This window comes from Ceratotherium simum, chromosome 12 (genome assembly GCF_057802395.1).
Source record: "Ceratotherium simum simum isolate JZ-2026a chromosome 12, ASM5780239v1, whole genome shotgun sequence".
NCBI classification, from domain to species: Eukaryota; Metazoa; Chordata; class Mammalia; order Perissodactyla; family Rhinocerotidae; genus Ceratotherium; species Ceratotherium simum.
This window is the reverse complement of record NC_141911.1, coordinates 3,798,009-3,819,447: the sequence shown is the minus strand read 5'-3', so window position 1 is coordinate 3,819,447 and position 21,439 is coordinate 3,798,009. Positions and strand designations below refer to the sequence as shown.

Genomic DNA, 21,439 nt, shown 5'->3' with positions numbered 1-21,439 from the left:
AGATTTTTTTGGAAGCTAAGAGTCATTCCCACTTGTCAATTTTTCCTTATTGTTATATGGTTTTTACAATGCAAGGTCATTTCTGAAGCTGGTATTCTTGACTCTCTAAGGGCTAACTATAAATCTTCAGCAATTTTCTGAGTAAAGTTCATCTACCTCTTTGCCCTTCCTGGCCTGCATAAATACACATACATTAATTCCGTGACTCTCTGAGGAGCCAGGATTCAAGGGAAAAAAAATGTGTAAACACAGTTACATTAAAAGAGAGCTCTCCAGGCTCACTCAACACTTGAGGTTTTTAACTCTTTTGATGACAACCCTTCTCCCTCAACAGGGCATTCTCCATGGTGTTAACTTAACCAGATCAAATCTTTGCTTCTATCCCAACTGTTTTTTCTGGGTAACAGCTCGGTATTGACTAACAACGCTGAGAAAGCTCACACATGTCCTCCTTCAAAACACCCAGCACACAGATTTAGTAACAAAGACCTCTGTGCCAGGGGAATCCGTGGACACAGAAATAGAGGGCTGGCCTTGGGGTCAGCCAGTTCTTGCTGATGTCACCAGACTGGCCTTTTGGAGAAACAAGACTCAGTTTCCAGAAGCTTTGAGATCCAGGAGCTTCTGTCTAAACCCTGGACTAATACAGATACCAGGAGAAAAACCCTCAGGAGCCCAGTTTCAGGCCCTTTATCAAAATCACTGGAGGCCGATGGACAAGCCCTGGAAACTGAACCCTCTGCATTTTATAGGAGGCTCCGCCAGAGATAGAAAGGCTAAAAGGGAAGAGAGGACAGGAAAAATGTTCAGCTATACAGTTGCCTTTGAAAAGAGACAAGGAATGACACACAAATCTGAGTGTCAAGAACAGGTCCTAGTGCTATGGGGCTCCAGAGAGACCTCTGTCCTTTGGAAAGCACAGTGGTCACCTACACTGTTTGTCAAGTCCCTCCTGTCATCCTACAAACCATGGCCTGGGTCAGTAAATGTCACTCAGGCAAACCCTAAACCTCTACAAATCACATGACTGCATTTAGTTTTTAGCCACTTATCTGGCTGCTGCTCCAGCTGGCACTTGCCACTAATGCCACTCATTAATTATAAACCAATTATGAGCAGAAATGCCTTTGATATGACAGCTCTCCTCCCCGCCTCCTCATTTCCGTTTCCTCCGGTCTTCAGCTCTGCAGTGAAAGTTCCCACCCAGGGAGGAGGCTGGGCTTCCATGGAAGCCAGCAGGCGGTCGCTTGGTGGCCAAATAGGGAATTAAAATTTCAGGGCAGTGGGGAGAAGAAGGAGGAAAGGCAGCAGCAGCAGCAATTTCGGAACAGGGGGCAGGTCCCACCTGGAGGCCCCGGTGTGGTGACCCCAAACCACGAAAACTTTCTCAGCTGATACTTCTGTCAGAAGGCTCAGCGCACAACCCCAAAATCAGAGTGTCAGGGGGTGCAGGGGTCCTGAGACTCACCAGGCACCTTGGGGACAGGCTGTGACATCCTAGGGGACCAAGAGATTCATATGGTTTTTTCTAACATCTAGGTCTCCTTGGGTCTAGATATCAATATTGAGATATGATTTCCTCGAGGGGCCCTTCCCTGACCCCTCCTGACGAGGTTCAGGTTCCCCGAGGACAGGTGCGTCACCCCCTCCAGGAACGATTCATCCATATGTCTGCCCTCCCTGCCCGACAGGGACCCCTGGGGGAGAGACCGTGAAGGCGTCAGCCTCCCGGTTTCCTGGTGCCCAGCACATGTGGTCACACCCCATATGTCCCACTCCTTAATTTAGTCATTGAGTGAAGTCCAGGGGATGAAGTCGCGTTTTCGCAAATGCCTTTCAGCTCCTTCTTAGAAGAGACATTTCAACGAATCAGGCTAACACGAGCCAACATTTAGCAAACAAGCCATGGACACAGTGACTAAGGAAAGAAGCTGTCTTGGTTCCGTTAAAGACACACCCTGGGTTCACCTCTTCCACCTGCACACATGTATACACACACCAGCATCTTCTTTCCTTTGGAAAGGCTTCCCTGCCTCGCCATCTGACTTCTTGGATCTTATCACCAGCCAACCACCCCACTCCTTTAATCCAGGCTCTCGACAGCCCCAGGACACCCGGGGGACATCCTCTAGTCCAGGGGAGCAGAGCACAGCAAGTCAGAGGCAGTGGCCGGGGTGTTCCAGTTCCCAGCAAGCCCAACTGGAAGCTTCCTGCAGCTTCCCACCCTCCACCTTCCAAGCCTACTGCCAGGTCCAGGGCAAGCCGAGGCGCCAGCAAACCCCTCAATGTGAGCAGCGCAAGGAAAGGAGGACCGGGGACCCTGAGACAAAGTCATCTGCGTCCTGTGTCCTTCTCCACTTACTTTTCTATGTCAGCAGTCGTGAGCAAACAAGGCCACCAGAGCTGGGAGGGACCAAAGTGGGAAAGAGAGGCAGCACACACACATAGACATGCTCAGGACAAGGAGCCACTTCCCTCGTCCCCAGCCTCATCTGCGTGGCACTCAAAGGGGCAGACTCACTTAAAAAGTAAAAGTGAGCAAATGAAATGATAACCCACAAAGATGAAGGGGCCCTAACTGCCCCGGGCACACGCTGTCTCCCTGCAGGTGGCCTGGTCCTGCCTTAATCACAGCAGCTGTGTGTGCAGCTCCTCTCATCACCGGTCCCATATTATCAATTTTTTTTTTTTTTTTTTAAAGATTTTATTTATTTTATTTTTTCCCCCCAAAGCCCCAGTAGATAGTTGTATGTCATAGCTGCACATCCTTCTAGTTGCTGTATGTGGGACTCGGCCTCAGGATGGACGGAGAAGTGGTGCCTCGATGCGCACCCGGGATCCGAACCCGGGCCACCAGCATTGCAGCGCGCACTTAACCACCAAGCCACAGGGCCGGCCCCATATTATCAATTTTAAATGTATTTCTGAGCACACTCGGAGTAGAATTGGCTCTTCCTCATTACCTGGCTAAGGGGTGGCAGCAGATGGCCACCTTGGTCTTGACTCAACAGATGGGAGACACTGTAAGGAGAGAGGTTAAGTGCCCGAGGCCGCGGGCAGCTGCGGGGAATCCTACAGTCACTGGAACAAGAGCCTGTATTTTCCATTCCAAAGAGCTAACCTTACCCCTTTAACAGGATCCCAGTTTGATAATAAATACCATGACCTGGCACCTGCAGAGAGCTTTATACTTTTTAAACAGTATAAAGGTTTGTTCACTGCAAACCTGGCTGTATTTTCTTACTAAATGCAGTGAGTAGACCTGAAAGGGAGGCAAGACAGGAATTGTTACTCCTTCCCATTTAAGACGAGAAACTGCAGCCCTAGCAGACCAAGGAACTATGATGCAGTGCTCTTCTCAACAGGTCATTTTTATGCTGTGGTCTGGAAAGGAATCTTCAGGCCAATCCAAAAGCAAATCACTATATTGAGTCCAACTTCAACTCCCTGCTGAAATGAGAAGGTGCCACAGCAGCCACAATTTGCTCCAGGGAGAAAAGACAGAGCCAAAAATATCCTGTCACAATAACCATTTGTCATCATCCCCTTGCCCTCCATACTGGAGTATTTGACCAAGAAACTCCTACCTATATGTTAGAGCCCCATGTTCTGTGCCACACTTTAATTTCCTGCTGGCACTTCCTCAACTCCAGTTCTTCCCTCCCAAGAATGCAGTGGGGGCCCCATCATCTCCTCTCTCAGAACCCAGCTCAAGGGCTCTGTTGCCATTAACACCTAAGTGTGCACCCCAGCACCTCACCTGCTTGCTCCCACCTGATTCTCTTCCTTGAGTCTCCTCCTTCAGCTCTTGGGTAGCAGAAAAAGGCCCGAGTTCCAGGGCATGTTATTTTTCCAAAGTTCAGTTTCCTCATCTATGAAATGAGAAACAGCCCTGCCTTTTCCCACCTTCAAAGGAGAGCTAAGAGGATCAAATGACAAAATAGAAATTGAAACAGTACAAAAATACTGCAATATACAATTCTAATAGCAACACACAAGCACAACCAGGCATTCAAGTAATAACCCTTTTAGAAATGATAACAGGAGCTAATAGTAACTGAGTGCTTACCATGAACCTGACATTATCCTGAACATTCGAGGTGTATCATAATTAATTCTCAGAGCAACACTCTGAGGTGGGTACTGTTATTATCCCCGCTTTACAGATGAGAAGAATAAGGCCCAGAGAGGTTTCAGTAACTTGACCAGGCAGTCTGCCCCAGAGCCTGCGCCGTGAACCTGAACCGTCTCCTCTTAGTCATTAAGCACATTGCCTCTGATACAATCTGTCATTAGCTGGGCACGTGAAGGTTTTCAGAAGCCGCCCACAGACGTGGTCCCACCTGAGCTTCTCCACAGCCCCGGCCAGCAGGTAAGCAGAGGCTGTCAGTCCAGGAGACCAATGTTAGTCAATTAGACAAGGAGACACCAGCCCAGACAAACAACTCACCCATGGTTTCAAAGCTGGTTAATGGCGGGACCAGGATTTGAATCGATGGGGCCTCCCTCCAGCCCCCCGCCCCGTTCGCTGCCCTTTCCAGGGGCCTCAGCGTCAGCACAAGTCTGACACACACCCCTCCCCAGCCCCCACCAACAGCAGCGCCTCAAATGCAGCCTTTATGGCCGTGCCAGGAACAAAAGCTGTCGGTACAACGAGAGACCAGGTCAGAGCCTTTTGCCAGCCAGACCCCAGGGCACCACGGCTTTCTGCATCTCTCACTGGATGTGTCCAGTGGATCCAGAGGCAGGTGGGCCCAGAGGAAGTCCTCTCGGTGACATGAAGCTGCAGTCCCTCAACCTGACCCACAATGGCCAGACGTTTCCTAAACCCATTATGCAACTCTTGCTTCAACCAAGCTGCTGCTGGGATCTCTATTTCAACACGTTGTTTTCTTTTCAGAGAGAAAACATGAATGTGAAACCATAACACCTCTTAGTGACCAGACAACGGCCCTTCCCGTTACTGGTAGGGTGGGGGATGTTTTCAAAGGCACCTTCTGTGAGCCAATTTCAGCTTCCAGAATGACTAACAACCTCAAGAGCGAGGAAGAGGATGGGGGGGGAGGGGGAGGGCGGGGTTTGTACAACTGAGGGCCACTGTCTCCTACAGGGGAAGGAGCCAATTCAAGACTGCCCAACAGAGAAGCCCAGAATGATGCTTCCCAGCAGGCTCCAGACCTTCAAGATGGCAGCTTGAGCCCTTCCGAGTCCAGACACCCCAGACCTCGTGCCCACGGAAAGTAAATATCAAGTTGAGCCACTCTTCTCTCCAAAGGGAGCCAGGCCTGTGGCCTAAGCTCAGTGTCTAATAACAGGGAGCATGTCCTGGGAACAGGGACCAGGACTTATTTTTGTTGCCCAGTGTCTAGCACAGAGCCTGGCAGGGAGGGCTCTCAGTAAGCATGGAACGAATGAGGTGGGTAGCCAGATTAATTAGCAGCCTCGTCCCGGTATAACGGTGGCTTGCAGGTTCCATCGCAAAACAAGAACAAACAAAAGGACTGAGAAAGTCTTTTTGTAGCCAAGATACATTATGGATTCAAAAACAATGCAAAACAAAATAAAAACTAACATTTGTTTAATAGCAGGTTTTCAAGCACTTTTTTTCACATCTCTTTAAACAACTGTGCCTTCATTCATTCAACCAACGGTCACAGAATATGTTTACGTGTCACACCTGGTGGACGAGTCAGAGAGGAGGGTCTGGGTCTCTGTGCGAGGTGGTGCAGCTTTATGCTGAAGGCCATGGGGACAGCTAGGGGAGTGCTCGGTGGAGAGAGATACCCAAAGTGAAGCAGACGCTGGGGCTGCTCCTCGGCCCCCGGACAGGCTCTGCAGCACTGTGGAGAACAGCCTGGATTTGACATTCCAAGCAGCGAACCTCACCCCTTTCAGAGGATCCCAGTTTGATAACAAATACCATGACCTGGCACCTGCAGAGAGCTTAATACTTTTTCAACTGTGTTGACTGCAAAGCTGGCTGCATTTTCTTCCTAGATGCATTAAGTAGACCTGAAAGGTGGGCCTGTCGGGCATCATTACTCTTCCCTATTTAAGAAGAGAAAACTGCAGCCACCCAGGAGGCTGGAGGGCTCTGCGGTGGGAGTGAGCAGGACCAGCTATGAATGATTTGCAGTAATTCATTCAACCAATATTTAACTGAGCACCTACTACCTGCTGGGGACTGTTTCTGAAAACGGTTATGCACCAGAGACCAAAAGAGCAAAATTCCTGCCCATTCGAAGGAGGGGAGACAGACCATAAACAATATAAGTAATGATATAAACGTGAATAAAATACCTAAACAATACAAATAATAAATATAAGTAAATGGTATTATGTGTTAGAAGGTAACAATGCCGCGGAGAAAAACAAAGCAGGGCCAGGCAATACGGAAGTATGGGCGAGGCAGGATGTACACTCAACTGTGACTCGGGTGGTCCAGGGAGCTGTCAATGGAAAGGCGACGGCCAAGTGCCCTGAACCAAGGAAGTAGCAGGGGGAGAGAGAAGAAAGCAAATTCAAGCCGTACGATAGACGCAGAAAGGGACAGGTCTTGGAAGTATATGGGGAGGGGGCTGAGTGGGCAGAGGCGAGAGAAAAGCTGAAGGCGATCACCAAGTTTCTGAGGGCGGGGCCCAGGCCAAAGGGCAGGCCCGAGGGGACAGCAGGAGTCCATGTTGGACATCCTGGACACCAAGGTAGCCAAGTGGAGAGGTCTGCAAGGCAAGTGGATACCCAGCTCCCAAGAGACAGGACCAGAGACACTCATCTGCAACGTGTGAGTTATCAGGACCAGGTGGAAACTGAGACACGTGTCCCGAAGGAAGAAAGAGGGTGGAGGGCAGAATTCCGAGGAAGACCAGGAGGCTGCCCTTATCATCAGAGGGGCCAGGAACACAGTGACTGAGCTGATCACCGAGGAGATCCCTAACTAGCAGCCTCCATGAGGTTTCAGCAGAGTGGTGGCACAAAAGCCAGAGGCCTAAGGGTGACAAGGTGAGGAAGTAGAGACCAAGTGTCAACATGTTTCATAACATTTGTTATTTTAAGGAGAAAAAATCCTCAGGGCACATGGGATCAAGGTGAGAGGTCTGGGGTTCATTATTTAAGATGGGACAAGTTTAGAAGGTATAAATGCTTTTAAGAAGGAACCAATGGGAGGGAAGGCTAAAGATACTTGAACTAGATTAGTCAAGAGAGATGACCAAAACAACTACCACCATGACCATTTACTGAGAACTTGTGCACCAGGCACTGCAGCAAGAGCTTTACTTACCTGCCTCATTTCATTCTTTCAACAACCCTATGAGGTAGGTCTCAGTATTAACATGCCTGCTCTGCAGACAAGAAAACTGAGCTTAGAGAAGTCAAGTAACGTGCCCAGCTGTGGAGCCAGGATTCAACTCCAGGTGTATGTGGGTGGTTCCCACAGAGCACCCTTCCCTGCCCCCGCTGGTTCCCCTTAGAGGAAGGAAGGACCCTCTCACCTTACAGAGGAGGAGGACAGGACGGCACTCGAGTGGAAGGGCAGTGACAGGGAGACGAGTTTGACTGGGTCCTGTTTTCTCCATGAACTAGGAAGCAAGATGCCATCCTGGGGCTGAAAAGGGTGCAGGGGTGGAGGTTTAAGGAGCAAGAGCACCGTGTGAAGGAGCTGCAGAGGAGGATAGAAGCAGCTCGGCTGCTCAACGGACCGGTGGGCTGTCCAGGATCAGGGTATGGGCAGGCCAGTGTTAGAAGAACGCAAGGCAGACAAACCGAGGGCCCGAGAGTGGCTGCAGTGATGGGCCCCAGGGTCCAGGCGAGATGAGGAAGACAGGGATGGGCTGAGAGGGGGGAGAAGAGGCAGGAGACCCAGCACAGTGTGGCCGTGAGAAAGCTGTGGCCAGGCTATGAGATGTCTGAATTTAAGATTTCAGAGGTGGAAAGGTTCTAGGTTAGGACAAGACGCCATGAAGGTAAAAGCCATCAACCTGAGGGAGGGACAGAGAGGATCTGGACATTAGTTGGCTGGTGACCAAGCAGGGACGTTCTCAAGGTGATGACAGGATTTGTGGTGGAGAAGCAGTCTGTGAGCCAGACACCCAAGTCCGCAGAGAATAAGGGAAAGTGACTGTATCGTATTGAAGACAAGGACAATGACAATGAGGTCTGACACCTAGAGAGCACTCACTACCCAGCAGGCACTGTTCAGGTGCTTTAAGGACTGAATCCGCACAGCCACTCTGGGACATCAATACCATCTTCTCCCCTTTCCACAGATGGAGAAACTGGGCACAGAGAGGTGAAGAAACTTGCCCAAGGTCACACCCAAGTGGGAACTGGGCCCCGTCCACGCAGTGTGGCTCAAGGGTCCATGCCATTCGCTCTCCTGCCTTTCGGCATGAGAAGTCAGACTGGAGTCTGAGTTGAGTGGATGACAGAGAGAGAAGAGGGACCGCCACTGGTGGGAGTGGATGGCAGGAGCCTCAGAGGGGAAGGAGAGGTAGATGAGAGGGTGGTCGAGTCACGGAGAGAGGGCAGCAGCCCCTCCCCTACCCCCAGCCCAAGGGTGCCTGGGTTTGAGCTGAAGGGAATCATCCTTCCTTGAGGGGCCTTGGGGAAGTGGTGGCCTCAGGAGAAGAGCTGGATTTCCATCAGGACTGGAGGTGGAAGGAAGCCTGGGTGAGGATGTAAGGGAGCTTGTTACAAGGAACTTCCACAGGGTATGACGAGAAAACAAGGGAAGAAGGAAGCAATGGAAAGTTGGGTCAGGAGAGAGAAAGCAGGAAGAAAATTAGTATCTGCATTTTATAGATAAGGAAATTAGAACTCAGAAAAGCCAAGTGTCCTGTCCAACCAGTAAGGCAAAGACTAGGATCTCAATCTCCCGAAGATAGTTCTCTGAGGGTGAGAAAACCCAGCTCCGAAGGAGCCTGAAGGAAGGTTTACAGTTAAACAAAGAGAAAGTGACTAGATACCTCCCTCCTATGAAAACTGTCAGCCGTGAGCATTCAAGGCAGAGGCAGGGAGGACGGGAGGGCTGTGGGAAGGACTCACAAGGCCGCGGGATGGAGGGCTCCAGCAGACCGCCGCTGTACAGGCGCGCCTGCCGCCAGCACTGACGGGCCAGGCAGCTCGCCGAAGGTTAAAAACAGACGAAAAAGAGAAGGAAAGGTTGGGTACTAGGAGAGATATGAAAAGAGCCAGAAGGTTCTGCGGTTCCAGAGAGACCGCCAGAGGCTTCTACACAGGTCAGTTCATCCAGTGGGTCAGGGAAAGGCCACCCTCCTGAAGGTAGGGGTCAAGACTCCAAGCTGAACAAAAAGAGAAAGTGGGACTCAAGTCCAGAGATGGGTCACTGCTCCAAAGAGCAATGGGACAAAAGCCCTCGTGAATGAGACGGCCACAGGGAGCTAAAACGTGCCCGGAGAGAAACCAGGAAGAGGCAGGGGACACGTGCTCCACCCAGCACAGCCCTCCCTTCCATGTGACACCCCCCACCCCCACCCCCGGCCCCACGTGACACCTCTGCGTGGTTTAAACAACGCCCCCAGTTAAATCCCACATTAAGCCCCAAGTGCCTCCCCTATTGAGGAGCTGAGGCCGCCTACTGCCCACTACAGTCCTTGGGGCTCCAGCCTACCCCTCCCCCATTTCCGGGCAGAGGGGGCCAGTGGCAGGCAGGGAAGTGGCCATGTGGGGGCCAAGTGCTGACTCTGGGCTGGGTAAGATCCCTGTCCCCACCCCGCCAGCCGCAGGCCTGCGGGGCACAGATTCCGCCGCCCAGGGCTATCAGCACAGGGCCTGGGAGTTCATGAAACAGAGACTAGGGCAGATGTTCCAGAGCACCCCTTTTTTGACTCCACGCCCCTCCCAAATCCACCTTTTAGAGAAGCACCTCCCACTGAAGAAGGACAGAAAAGAAGGGAGGAGGGATCTGAAGGAGACAAGACAGGGGAAGGGAGACAGAAAATCACTATAATTTTGTTGCAGGAACTAGAGCAATTTGGGATTTCACGCCCTTTTGAAGCTGAATGGCATCAACTGTACTGTACTTTGTTTTCAAAGCGCTGAAGTGGGTGGGAGGGGACTCCCGCAGCTGCCTTCACCCCCCACCCCCACCCCCAGCACCCTTCCTACCAGTCAGCCTGCACTGCTGGGACCACGAGGAGCAAACTCAGGAGGAGGAAAGCCGGGCCGCCCTGGCACCTGCCTGGCTCCCGGCTGCTCAGAGCTCCGCAGGGCCAGCCACGGAAAGCCCCACGGCCACCCCGAGGCTTCCAGCTGGCTCAGCAGCCACCAGCGCCCAGAGAGAAGGCCAAGCTCGGCTGTCCGTCTGCACGGTGGTGCCTGCCATTCCTTCCCACTCTGGCCGGGAGGGAGGGCTTCTCCTAGCAGAGTTAAAGGACAGCATTTCCCCACAAGCAGAGCAAGAGAAGGGCTGTGAAAGGGTCAGCGGAAGTTCCCTCGCTTCAAATCTTTCCTGTTTCCTTTTGCTCCTGCTTTCACCACCACGGGACTCAGCATGGTCTCCGAGTGGTGTGCCTAATCTAGTTGGAATTTCCTCCTCCACCCACCTGGCATTCTCCCCACAGTCTTGAGCACTCCCGACCAGGGGTTCTCACACCCACCCCCAGTGCTGGTCTAGGCGACCACACCACTCGCCGCTTGGAGGACCAGGAAGAGGCCCGTGGAAAGCCTGCTGCACAGCCCCAGGTGGAAAGGAATAAGTAATCGCTACCAATTGCTCCTTCCCTTGGTACAACCACGGAGGCTCAGAACTGATGGAGAAAGCCTGCAGCCGAGGCTCCCAGCACGTGGCCCTTTACAGGTTAGTGAGCACTCAGATCTTACCACCGTGAGACTAAAAGAGGACCAGACGAAGGAGCAGGAGAGTTGCCAAAGGCCTTCACACACCCATTTAACAATCGCAGGCTGTTGATTGCTGGAGCTCGAGGCCACTGGTGATCATTAGGTTCAGTGGTTCCCATACTTTTTTGGCCATGAGCCCCAGCCAGAAGTGCATTTACACAGCCACTCAGGGAACACACATACACACAAAACCCAAACAGAATTTCATGGAGCAACACTTCTTCTTACTGCATGCCATGCACACTTGTATTTTGCATTCTCACCAATCCGTCTTTTTTAAAACACTGATCAGTGGGATCAGGTCACAACCCATAGTTTGAAAAACGCAAGTCATTAAAGTGACATTGGGGAGGTGGCATGGGACTTCATTGGAAAGCGTATTTAGTAAACATGTATTTTGTTAGCAAGGCTAGCTTCCTGCACTTATCACCACAAAACCAAGCGGCTCGTCAGGCTCAGTGTTGAAAGCACCCAGCCCTGAGCTCCCTGGTCCACACTATCTAGGACAGAAAAACTGGAAAAAGCAGGCCGACCCCACACTCCCATTTAACTTCACAAGATCAAAGTTAAAAATGTGTGCCTTATAAAATCAAAGAAAATTTTTTTTTCTTACAGGATATGATTTACATTATTTGGCTTCAGTTGTAATAATTATTTGAAATTTCAAGTAACATAGAAGAAGACAACGGATGTTCTGTGTTCACAGAAAGAGGGACAGGTTAAAAATGGGGAGAAATACCGAACCGGTCCACAGCCCCGTTTTACAGTGACACAACTAAGGCACAGAACAGTGCCTAAGGCATGAAGCAAGTTGGGGGGAGGGGGGCTTGAAACCCAATCCAGGACTCCGGACTCCATTACTCACAATCACTATCATCCAAAATATTTACAAAGAACACAGTGAGGTCTCCCCAAGTGAAGCATTTCCACACCTGAAGCATGGATGCATCCCTGATATCTGGGTACAGACAACTGACCCTGGCACTCTGCTACAGCCTCCCCGGGGTCATTTAACGGGGCTCACACCACTTACCTCTCTCTATGCCTGTTGTCTCAGCTGAAAAATGAAAAGAATAATCCTTGCTACTCCTTCCATGAAAGTAGGAGTAAAAAAGCAGAGGTGCTTTAAAACCAAACCTGCACGCTCAAAAACAGAAGAATTCCTAAGGGTCGTTATTCGGGGTCAGAGTTAGAATCCCAGAACTTAGAAGGCCTTACTGGTTAGCTAACCCAAGCCTTCATTTTACAGTCAGGCCCCATAGAGTGAGTGACTTGTTTAGGACAGCCGGACCAGCTCCTCCTACCACACACGCCCTGCTAACCTGTCCACAGGTGACAGCTGCTACGGAGAGGAATACTAAGTCTACAGTGACGTCTGCACCAAAACACACCAATAACCAGGGGCGGGAGGAAACTACACAGATTACACAGTTTAAACACGTGAGATGAATGCCTCTCTAGAGTGTCACAGGGAGCTCGAAAGGCATGACTAATTATTTGTAATCCTAAAGACAAGCTCTGAACCAAACTCACAGCAAAGAAGGCCAGGGCCTCAGAAGTGGTATATAGCAGTTCCTTGATGGAACATTCATCTCTGCCACCCAGTGGGCCCGGTGCCTGCTCAAATGACATCTCCCTGCTCCTAACTTTCCCCAGTCTGTCTGAGGGACTTGAGACAGCAGCTTCAAACACGGGGAATTTTATTACACCTGAGGGATTCTTACCTCTACAGATGCCACCTGGTATCTGTCCAGGGTCTTTCCTGGAGGAGCCTTGAAAACCTAAGAGATGAGATCTCTCCCATGCCCTCCAGAACCCTGGCAGGCAAGGACCATTCATCTAATTCCCACTGGGATGCTGGAGGGACAGAAGGGGTGATGATGGTGCCAGCCTAGCAGCACAAACAAAGACTCGGGCTTTACCTTACTGCAAAGGCCCCACTTTCTCTCACTGGACTTGTGCCCCTGCAGCCACTGACTGCCAGCTCTGAGAGCTGCCCAGGGCAGGGAAAACCCTCTGCGTTAGACAGTCTGGCCTTCACACTGCTCGTGCAGGGCCAGCATCAGCAACGAGATACAGCTGCTGGTGGGGGAGCTCTGTGGGCCCTGCCTAGAGAGGCCCCCAACCTCCCAAAGCACACTGGGGCTGGAGTCTGGGGTACAGGAGAAGCACGAGCCTCAGCAGTCTAACCCGTTCAGCTCTCTGTGCCTCAGTTTCCTCACCTGTTACTCCGCAGAGAGGCTGTATGAATTAGCTGAGTTACGCCTACAGAAGAGAGATGTGTCAGCACCCACAGCACTTCCCTGCATCGCTCTACCCTCTGGCCCTTCGCTGTCCTGAACAGGCTGACAGAGGGAAGCTCCAGCAAAACCTACCTGGCTAAAGCTGGCTCCTTACAGAAATGCACTGGAAACTCCCTGGGGAAGCGCAGGGCAAAGTGAGTGTATTACAGGCCCCTCAGTCAGGGCTGTAGAGCACCACCTCTCCCTGTCTGCCTCCCTACAACAAAAGAGAAGGCAAATGTCACTGCCGGTCTCGAAGCCTCTCAGCTGCTCAGCTGCCCGAACTCCAAGGGAGGAGGTGCAGAAACCCTGAGAAAAGGGGATGGCAGAGGGCGTCGCTGAACCGGTACCCCCAAGAGAGCTGACAAGAGAAGCCCTACCACTCCCACGCCCCGCAAACACCCGGAGAGCAGAAGCCACACGCCAGGGCCCGAGGGCGCGCGGCCGGCGGGGCCACGTTTCTCAGCGCGAGCGTGGTTAGCGCTTCCCGGCGGCGAGCTCCCTCGGGAACGGCGCACGTGTGGGCAACCTCTGCCACCCCACACCAGCCGGCGGACGCGTCTCGCCGCGGCTCGAACACCCTGCGCGCCAGCAGGAGCCGCGACGAACTGGGACCCCAAAATCCTCGGATCGCGAGGGTAGACGCGGTAAGACTGTGCAAAGCGGCACCGATCGCCTCCCTCTGGAACCCCGCCGCCGTCACCGAGGCCAGCAGCGCTCGCCACTTCTCCCCGGCCGCAGCGCCGCCAGCAGCCCGGCCCAGGAACTCGGTGGGAGCGGCGGTGCGGAGCGCCGGCTGGGGCACCCTCGTGGGCTCGGAGGGCGCCCCCGCAGCCCAGGCGCGCGGCGGAAGGGGCGGCGTGGCGCGATCCCCGACGCCCCGGTTGCGCGCGCCAGATCCTGGACAGAACTGGGGCGCCGCGCCCCACGCCTGCCGCAGCCCCGAGGAAAGCGTGGTTTCGGGGCGCTGCCCCAGGCTGCTCTTGCCCGGGATGCAAACGCACGCGCGCGCGCGCTCTCCTCTCTGCTCGCTCCGTCCCTAAAGTCTCCTCCTGCCTCACCTTCACTGAGTCTACCGGGTACATAATCGAGTGCTCCAAGATCCCGGCCATCGCTCCGGCTGTCATGTGGGTGGATAAGGAGGCGCTGGTCGGCAGGTTCTCATAGTCCTCCGACCCGGCGTCCTTGCAGCTGCCGCCGCCATCTCGGCTGTCCCCATCCATCCTGCGCCCCACAGCCTGGCTCCCTACGCCGCCGCAGCGTAGCTCCATCCGCCAGCTCCGCGGGGCGCGGGAGGCTGCAGGAGGTGGGCAGGGAGGGGGAGGGGACGAAAAACTTCACTTAAAGTGGGAACCACCTCCCTGGTGCCGCTGCGCCTGACGCCATGGCGGGCTGGGGTGGAGCAGAGGGGGCCCAGACACCAATCACTGGAAATGAAGAGGCCGGCCGCGGCCGCACCATTGGTGTGCGGGACAGTGGGGACCCGCCTCCGTGTGTGACGTCACGGGCCAGTGCAATTTCCAAGCAACCGGATGGGGGCGAGAGGAGACGTTGGGGTGTCCCGGAAAGTTGTACTACCTTGAGGGTGGTGCTGCCTCGGTTGGGGTAGGCAGGGGACCGGTCACTGGGGAGGGTCAGTCGGGCCGCAGGGGGGATATGCTTAGAGCCTAAGGGCGATCAGGAGCAGCGGCTCAGGGAAAATCTGCCCCCAGAGTTCGGGGTTTTGCAAACAGTATTGCTCAGCAATCTTTGGCATTCCTATGGCCTGGAAGGGGAGGAAGATTCTGCGAACGTCGTTTATGGAGCAGTTATGGTGGCTGGATGAGGCGGTGGGGGCGCATGTGGGGTTGGAGTGGAGTTCTAGAATTGAGGACACGGTGCAACACGAGGGCATTGCCGTAAAGGGAACAGTTAAAACTCAAGGTCTTGCATGAGGCTGCTTTGTTGGGGAGAACACCCATTTATTCGAAATTTTTTTCCCTCACTGCAAACGCGTAATAGAGCTAAATTTGTTCCTCCTCTTATTCTCACAAAGAGGCCAAATCCACTCTGCCCTGGACTGACGAAGACAGTAAGCAGTAAGCAGGATAGAGCCCTTTGAGTGGGCACCTCCAGTGCATGCCCCGCGGGCTGATATGCCGCAAGATCTTTAGAGGCCTGGTCCCACGAAAGGATTCTTAAGTTCATCCCAAGCTAGCTTCTTAAATAAAGTGTAACCCAGGCTGCTTTATTTTAACCCAGATACTATTGCCTTGCCCCATCTGGGAGAAGCAGGAGGAATCAAAAAGTAGGGGAGTGACCTGTCTGTTTATGGAAGTCTCCATGAAAGCATGGCATCTGCACATCTCAGTGTGCACGTCTGGGGCTGAAGACTTGGGTCTAGCTGATCATCTTCTACCGCACCAGACACCTTATCCAGAGAATGCTTCTGGTAAAGAAAGCTGGGCCTTGAGATATGAAAGGGTGGGGGAGAAGATGCTGCACCCGTTCTTTGCCCTCACCCTGGGCCCAAGGTTCAGGTCACAGGAACCCACGCAGCTCTCAGGGATCTGAAATACAGCGATGTGAGCACTGCCAATAGAGGCTTCAAGGCCAAGGGTACCATTTCCCCATTTTTGGTAGCTGCCAATAGTAGCTCCCAAGATGAGTGCCAAGGATGTGACAGATAAAAACAAGCTCTGTGTTTAGCGATTGCTAGAGAAAAATTTCCCTGCTTTTGCCACAAGTGATTTTTAAGAAATGTTGAACAAAAGCTGTTGATATTCATTTAAAAATGGATACCCTTTAACCAGTGCATATTAACCCATTGTCCCACTTCTGAGAATGTGACACAAAAGTCTGAATATGCACGAAGCTCTTCTTCAAAGCATTATTTATAGTAATAAGTCATTGGAAACAACCTAAATGTTCAACTAGAGAGGAATGGCTAAGTAAATTATGACACATGTATTAGTGAAATACTATGGGGCCACTAAAACTTGTGGTTATATTATGCAACAATATGGGGAATGACAATGATGCAACGTTAGGTGAAAAAACAAAACAAAATTCTCTAAACATTACTTTCACAAGATGTAAATATGCACATGGAAAGAGTGAAGCGGTCATTATGACAGTGACGTAGGATTATAGGTAACTATTTTTACTATATTTTTCAAATAACATTGGTATTATTTCTGTAATTTAAAAAATGAGAAGAATGAAACTGAATCATTCTTTTTAGAATATAATCTCCCAATGGATAAGAAACCTTCTGAAGTTTGCAATAGTGATATTGGTGGAGAGAAGTCACCCTTTGGTTAGTTAAGAGGACTCTTGGCAAATGTGAACATGCCCATAATCTTCAGAGAAATAAAATTTTTTTTTATTTCATTAAATAAATGTTAAACCAGAACCATTTAGAAAATCTTTGGAATGTTTATTATAAGTATTCAATACTTTTTCTCCCCATATATGGTAGATATGGTGGTTTGGCACTCAGCATCTATCTTAAACTCCTTCTTGTACTGCAGTGGCCAGAAAATTTTAAATCCCATTTCTCAGACTCCCTTGCAGCTAGGAGTCTAGATATGAATTATATTCTGCCAATTAGATGAACTAAGGAGATCTGGAAGGTGGGATGGAGATAGAGGCCACCTTCCTGCTGTTTTGATGTTTTCTGCTGCCTAGCAAGGTCGTAGAAACTTGGGTTAGGAGCAGTTGGGGTGGGCAGTGGCTTCTCTATGGCAACAGCATTGCAGTGTCGGGTCACCTGGTTCACGGGTATTAAGAGGCAATTGTGGTGGTGGGGGTGGCAGCAGGGATGGTGGCAGCCTCCTGATCCCTGCACCATACCTTGAAAGTGGCCTTCCTCATCTTTGAGGATGTGGCAGAGGTTCTCTTGGGAAGACAGTTGGGTGGTATGGATCTGAGAGTTTATCCTTGGAGGCCCAGCCTAGAGTCAGCTCCTCCACTCCTTCCAACAATACATTGTATAGTAGCAAAATGGCATCATAATGAAGGAGCCATTCCTGAATGTCAGAATACAGCAGCCATCCCTGTCCTAGACCTCTGCAGCAGGCCTGCTTGGAGAGGAGTGACATCCCAGACACCATAACCCAGTACTTTGGCCACACTGCCAACAAGTAGGGAGCAGCATGGGGACCCAGGAGCAGAGCAGTGATCCTCCCTTGTGGTGTGGGCCAGGACACTCAGAATGATTTGCTGGTTCCATTGGAGTCTTACGTCAAGTTCCTGAATGTTGAAGTTCTGAAGATGTCATCATACCACCCTGGCCCTACTGGGAGCCAAGCTCCACCTAGAAAGGGGAAGCTAGAGAGGATGTAGGGTGAAGAGCACTTGACTTGGAACCACAGCCCTGTTCAAGCCCTGGGTCCACCATTCACTGGCTGTGTGGCTCTGGCTCATTTGGTTGGCATGCTTCCTAATCTGTTGACTGTGGACATTGATACTTAATACATGGTGAATGAAATATAGAAAAAAATAAAATAAAAGTTCATGGTGAAGTATATATGATTTTGGAGTGTTAGGAGGAAAGAGGACAGAAAGGAGTTATGGGTACAGAGGGAAGAGGTCTAGGCTTTCTCCAAAATCCTACTTTTTCCACAAAAATTACTCTAGCTCTGACATCCACCCACCCACCCATGCAACACACAGATACATGAATAGCCTGCCCAGAATTTAGACAGTGCTGGGCCTCATGCTGCACCCAGCAACTCCTCACCAAAGAGGAGGCCCCACGCCGTGGACTGACTGCCGCTGGTAAGATGTCTCCTAGAGCACCATGTGTGTGGTGTGGGGGTGGGGTGCTTTCTGTCCTTCTTTTTGGCAATGTACACTCGTCTACATCCCAGTTAATGTTAAGTCAAGTTTATATGTTGGGAGGGCTGCGAGGGCCTGTGGACAGGCAGGGTCCCTCCATCATGTACATATCTGGTCCTGGAATCCCCGAATCTCTTGCTTTGCCAAGGACAGCACTGTGTTTCCTGAAAGCTCTGTCTGTGATTCATACTTAGGGATGAGTCTCTGCATGAGACAGAAGAAGAAATGGAGGGAAAAAGGTAGCCTCACTCTAGAGCCCCCATCAAATAGGGAAGGAGTAGGAGAGAGCCATCAGGCGCAGAGCATGCAGAGCAGCCTCACTTTACCAGGCTTCCTTTAACACAGGGTGGTCCGGGCAAGGCTCAGAGCTGGCAGTTTAATCAGCAGGTTGAGAGAGGAGTATTGACCTACTATCTCTCCCAAGACCTGCCTGTGCTCATGCTTGCACACCCTCTATGGCTTGCGTCCAATTGTCTGGTGTGATGTGGCCTGGGCCCACTGCTGTGAGACAGTCCCCTGACTCCTGTTCTGTGGACGCCTGTGCCATCCTCCTTAGAGCTGCCCCTGCACTTTCACTGACAAGACCCAACAATGCCAGCTGCCCCCTTGCCACGTCAGAGGCCATACTGTCTCTGCACTGCTGTCATGCCCACTGACTTAGGAGCCCACCCCCTAGCAGATGGCTCAAGGCTCCAGGGGTGGACAGAGGCAGTGGGCATGGGAGTGCTGAGGCTCCAGTGGAGGCAAAGCATTGGCTGCATTCTAGGTAGGGTGTGCCATATCTATGTGTTTGCATGGGTGGGCCTTGGACCATCCATTAGCCATCTACCACAACAGCTTACATCTGTAATTTTTCCCTCTCCTCACCTTTTTCCACAAATAGACTCAATTCTCCACAGCCTGATAAGACACCTCTTCCTGCTCCATAGCCTACTAAAATCCCTGCTCCACACCTTAATCTATTGTTCTCTCCCTCATCAGGAAGTCCCTGAAAGAATGACCTCCCCTAGCCATCTCTCCTTAACGCACTCACCCCTGAGGCCTTTGCATGGCAGTTTCTAACCCTGTGCTTCTCTCTCTTTTTTTTTTCAATTATTTATTTATTTATTTATTTTTTCCTCCAAAGCCCCAGTAGATAGTTGTATGTCATAGTTGCACATCCTTCTAGTTGCTGTATGTGGGACGCGGCCTCAGCATAGCCGGAGAAGTGGTACGTCGGTGCGCGCCTGGGATCCGATCCCGGGCCGCCAGCAGCTGTGAGCGCTAAGCCACCGGGCTGGCCCTAACCCTGTGCTTTTCTAAAGGAGCTCTTGAAATGGTCACCAAACCAGCCCACGCTCCAGTGTGACCCTTGACCTCTGCCTCCTCTGAAATGCCTCTCTCACTTTCACTCTCTTCTCGCCCTTCATAGTGCCTCCTGCCTCCTTCTCTGTCTCTCCTTACTCTCCACACCCTGTCCTCAGAGTTCCTCCCTTCTCTTCCCTTTGATGTTCTCTTCTATTCTCACGTTCCTGTTACCAACCCTGGCTCTGTTTTAAATCCTGACCACTCCTCTGCACTCCAGCCCCACATTTTCATGTGCCTCCCAGACAGCTCCACCTGAACCTAAAGCTCAGGAAGTGTGTTAGTGTCCTAGGATGGCCATAACAAAATACCACAAACTGGGTGGCTTAAAACAACAGAAATACACTCTCTCATGGTTCTGGAGGTAAGAATTCCAAGATCAAGGTGTTGGCAGGGCCATGCTCCCTGCAAAAGCTCTAGGGGAGGATCCTTCCTTGCTTATTCCAAGCTTCTGGCAACTCCTGGCATTCCTTGCTGTTCCTTGGCTTGTAGATGCATCACTCCAACCTCTGCCTCCATTGTCACATGGCATTCTCCCTATGGGCCTCTGTGTCTATGTACAGAATTCCCTCTTCTTATAAGGACACCTCCTGTATTGAATTAGGGATCCACACTATGCCAGTATGACCTCCTCTTAACTTGATTCTATCTGCAAAGACCCTATTTCCAAATAAGGTCACGTTCACAGGTTCTGAGCAGACACAAATTTTGTAGGGACACAACTCAACTCAGTAGAGAGAGTTAGAGAGGCCAGCACTGCAAACAAGGGGGCGAGAGGCCGAGGTTCCAGTCCTGACTAATATCTCTTGCCCCAGTTCCCTTATCTGCGAAAGAGGGCTAGACTCAGTGGTGTGCAGGCCCCTCCAGCTCTAGCTGATCTAAAACTGGATTCATAATCTTTCCTCCCAATTGGCAACACCTTCTAATGCCATTTTGTTTTCTATATTTTACCTTCATTTTACCAGGCAACCAGCTGACAAGCTTAGATTCATTCCTGACTCCTCTCTTTTCCTGCCTCTTGGATCCCATTAGCCATGTGTAGATTCAGCTTCTGAGACAGCATCACTTATAGGTACGGTGCCAATATAATTTATCATCCAAACTAGGACATTTTTGAGAGTGAAAAGGGACACTGTTCATAATTATACCAGGACAGAAGGTATGAACTGAGACTGTCCTGGGAAAACCAGAATATAGGGTCAACTTACTTATAGCCAGCCCTTGCTTTCCATCCCCAAACCATCTCCCCAAACCTGTGGCCCTTTCCCCTCCTCACATCCTCTACTAAGGGAGGGCTCTCCACATCTCCCGCAGTTGAAATCGTGCTGATCTCTCAGCTCAGAGGCTCCCTTCCATGAAGCCTTCTCTGACCCGTAAGAAGTGAGCTGAAGCCTGCTGCTCTTTTCACGCCCCTGCATGGCCCTCACCACATTCCACTTCTTCACATCACAGTGCTAGTAGCCATGTCTTTCCTCTCCCCTTACACTCTAAATTCCTTGAGGATATAAATTGAGTAAACAATCAATATTTATTAAAGGAGAAACAGTTTCATTCAAAAGAGCTCCATATTCCTGTATAATAACATCAGATTATTGCAGACATTCGTGATCTCCAGGAAATTAAAATATATTGCACCTTAGATCCTGAGGCTCTGAACACAGACCGTTTGTGGAGAGGAGAGAAAAAAGTGACATTTTCTTTCTTTCCAAAGTACATGTCACATGCTAAATTAGAGTGCTACTTTTCTTAGGAACGTGGGGTTGCAAAGCCTGGGAACTGGAAAAGACCTAGAATATGATATAGTCTGTAAGTCCCATCTCACAGGTGACAAAAGAGATCCAAGAGGTAAAGTAACTTGTCCAAGGACACAAAAGTGGTTAGTGGCAGAAATGGGATAAGAACCCAGGTGTTTCATTCAGTACTGTTTCATTCACTGGCCTTTGAAATAAACCCTGAGGCTGATAAGACTCCTTTATTGCTGTCATTAGTCATATCTCAGATGTCTTCTCTGTAAAATCAATAGTCATCAGTTCCCCACTCTGGCCAGGTTCCCCTGACACAGCACATTAGCACACTGAGCTCTACGCATCATTAATAAGATCTCGTTGATCACAATCCTCCAGACAGCATAGTTG

General features: G+C 51.0%; 1 protein-coding gene across 2 annotated transcripts in view; it reads right to left on the bottom strand.

Moving 5' to 3' along the window:
• SLC25A37 (solute carrier family 25 member 37) overlaps positions 1–14,514 on the bottom strand; it is a 39,986-nt gene extending 25,472 nt beyond the window's left edge. Inside the window, exon 1 of one of the 2 annotated variants that reach the window (XM_004433575.3) lies at positions 14,201–14,514. In XM_004433575.3, the coding sequence (XP_004433632.1) occupies positions 14,201–14,410 (210 nt within the window). In that variant the 5' untranslated portion in view covers positions 14,411–14,514. Of the gene's footprint in view, positions 1–4,450; positions 4,516–14,200 lie in introns of those variants that run through there. The other variant, XM_087437323.1, reaches the window with a different exon arrangement.
• Positions 14,515–21,439: the final 6,925 nt, after the last annotated feature.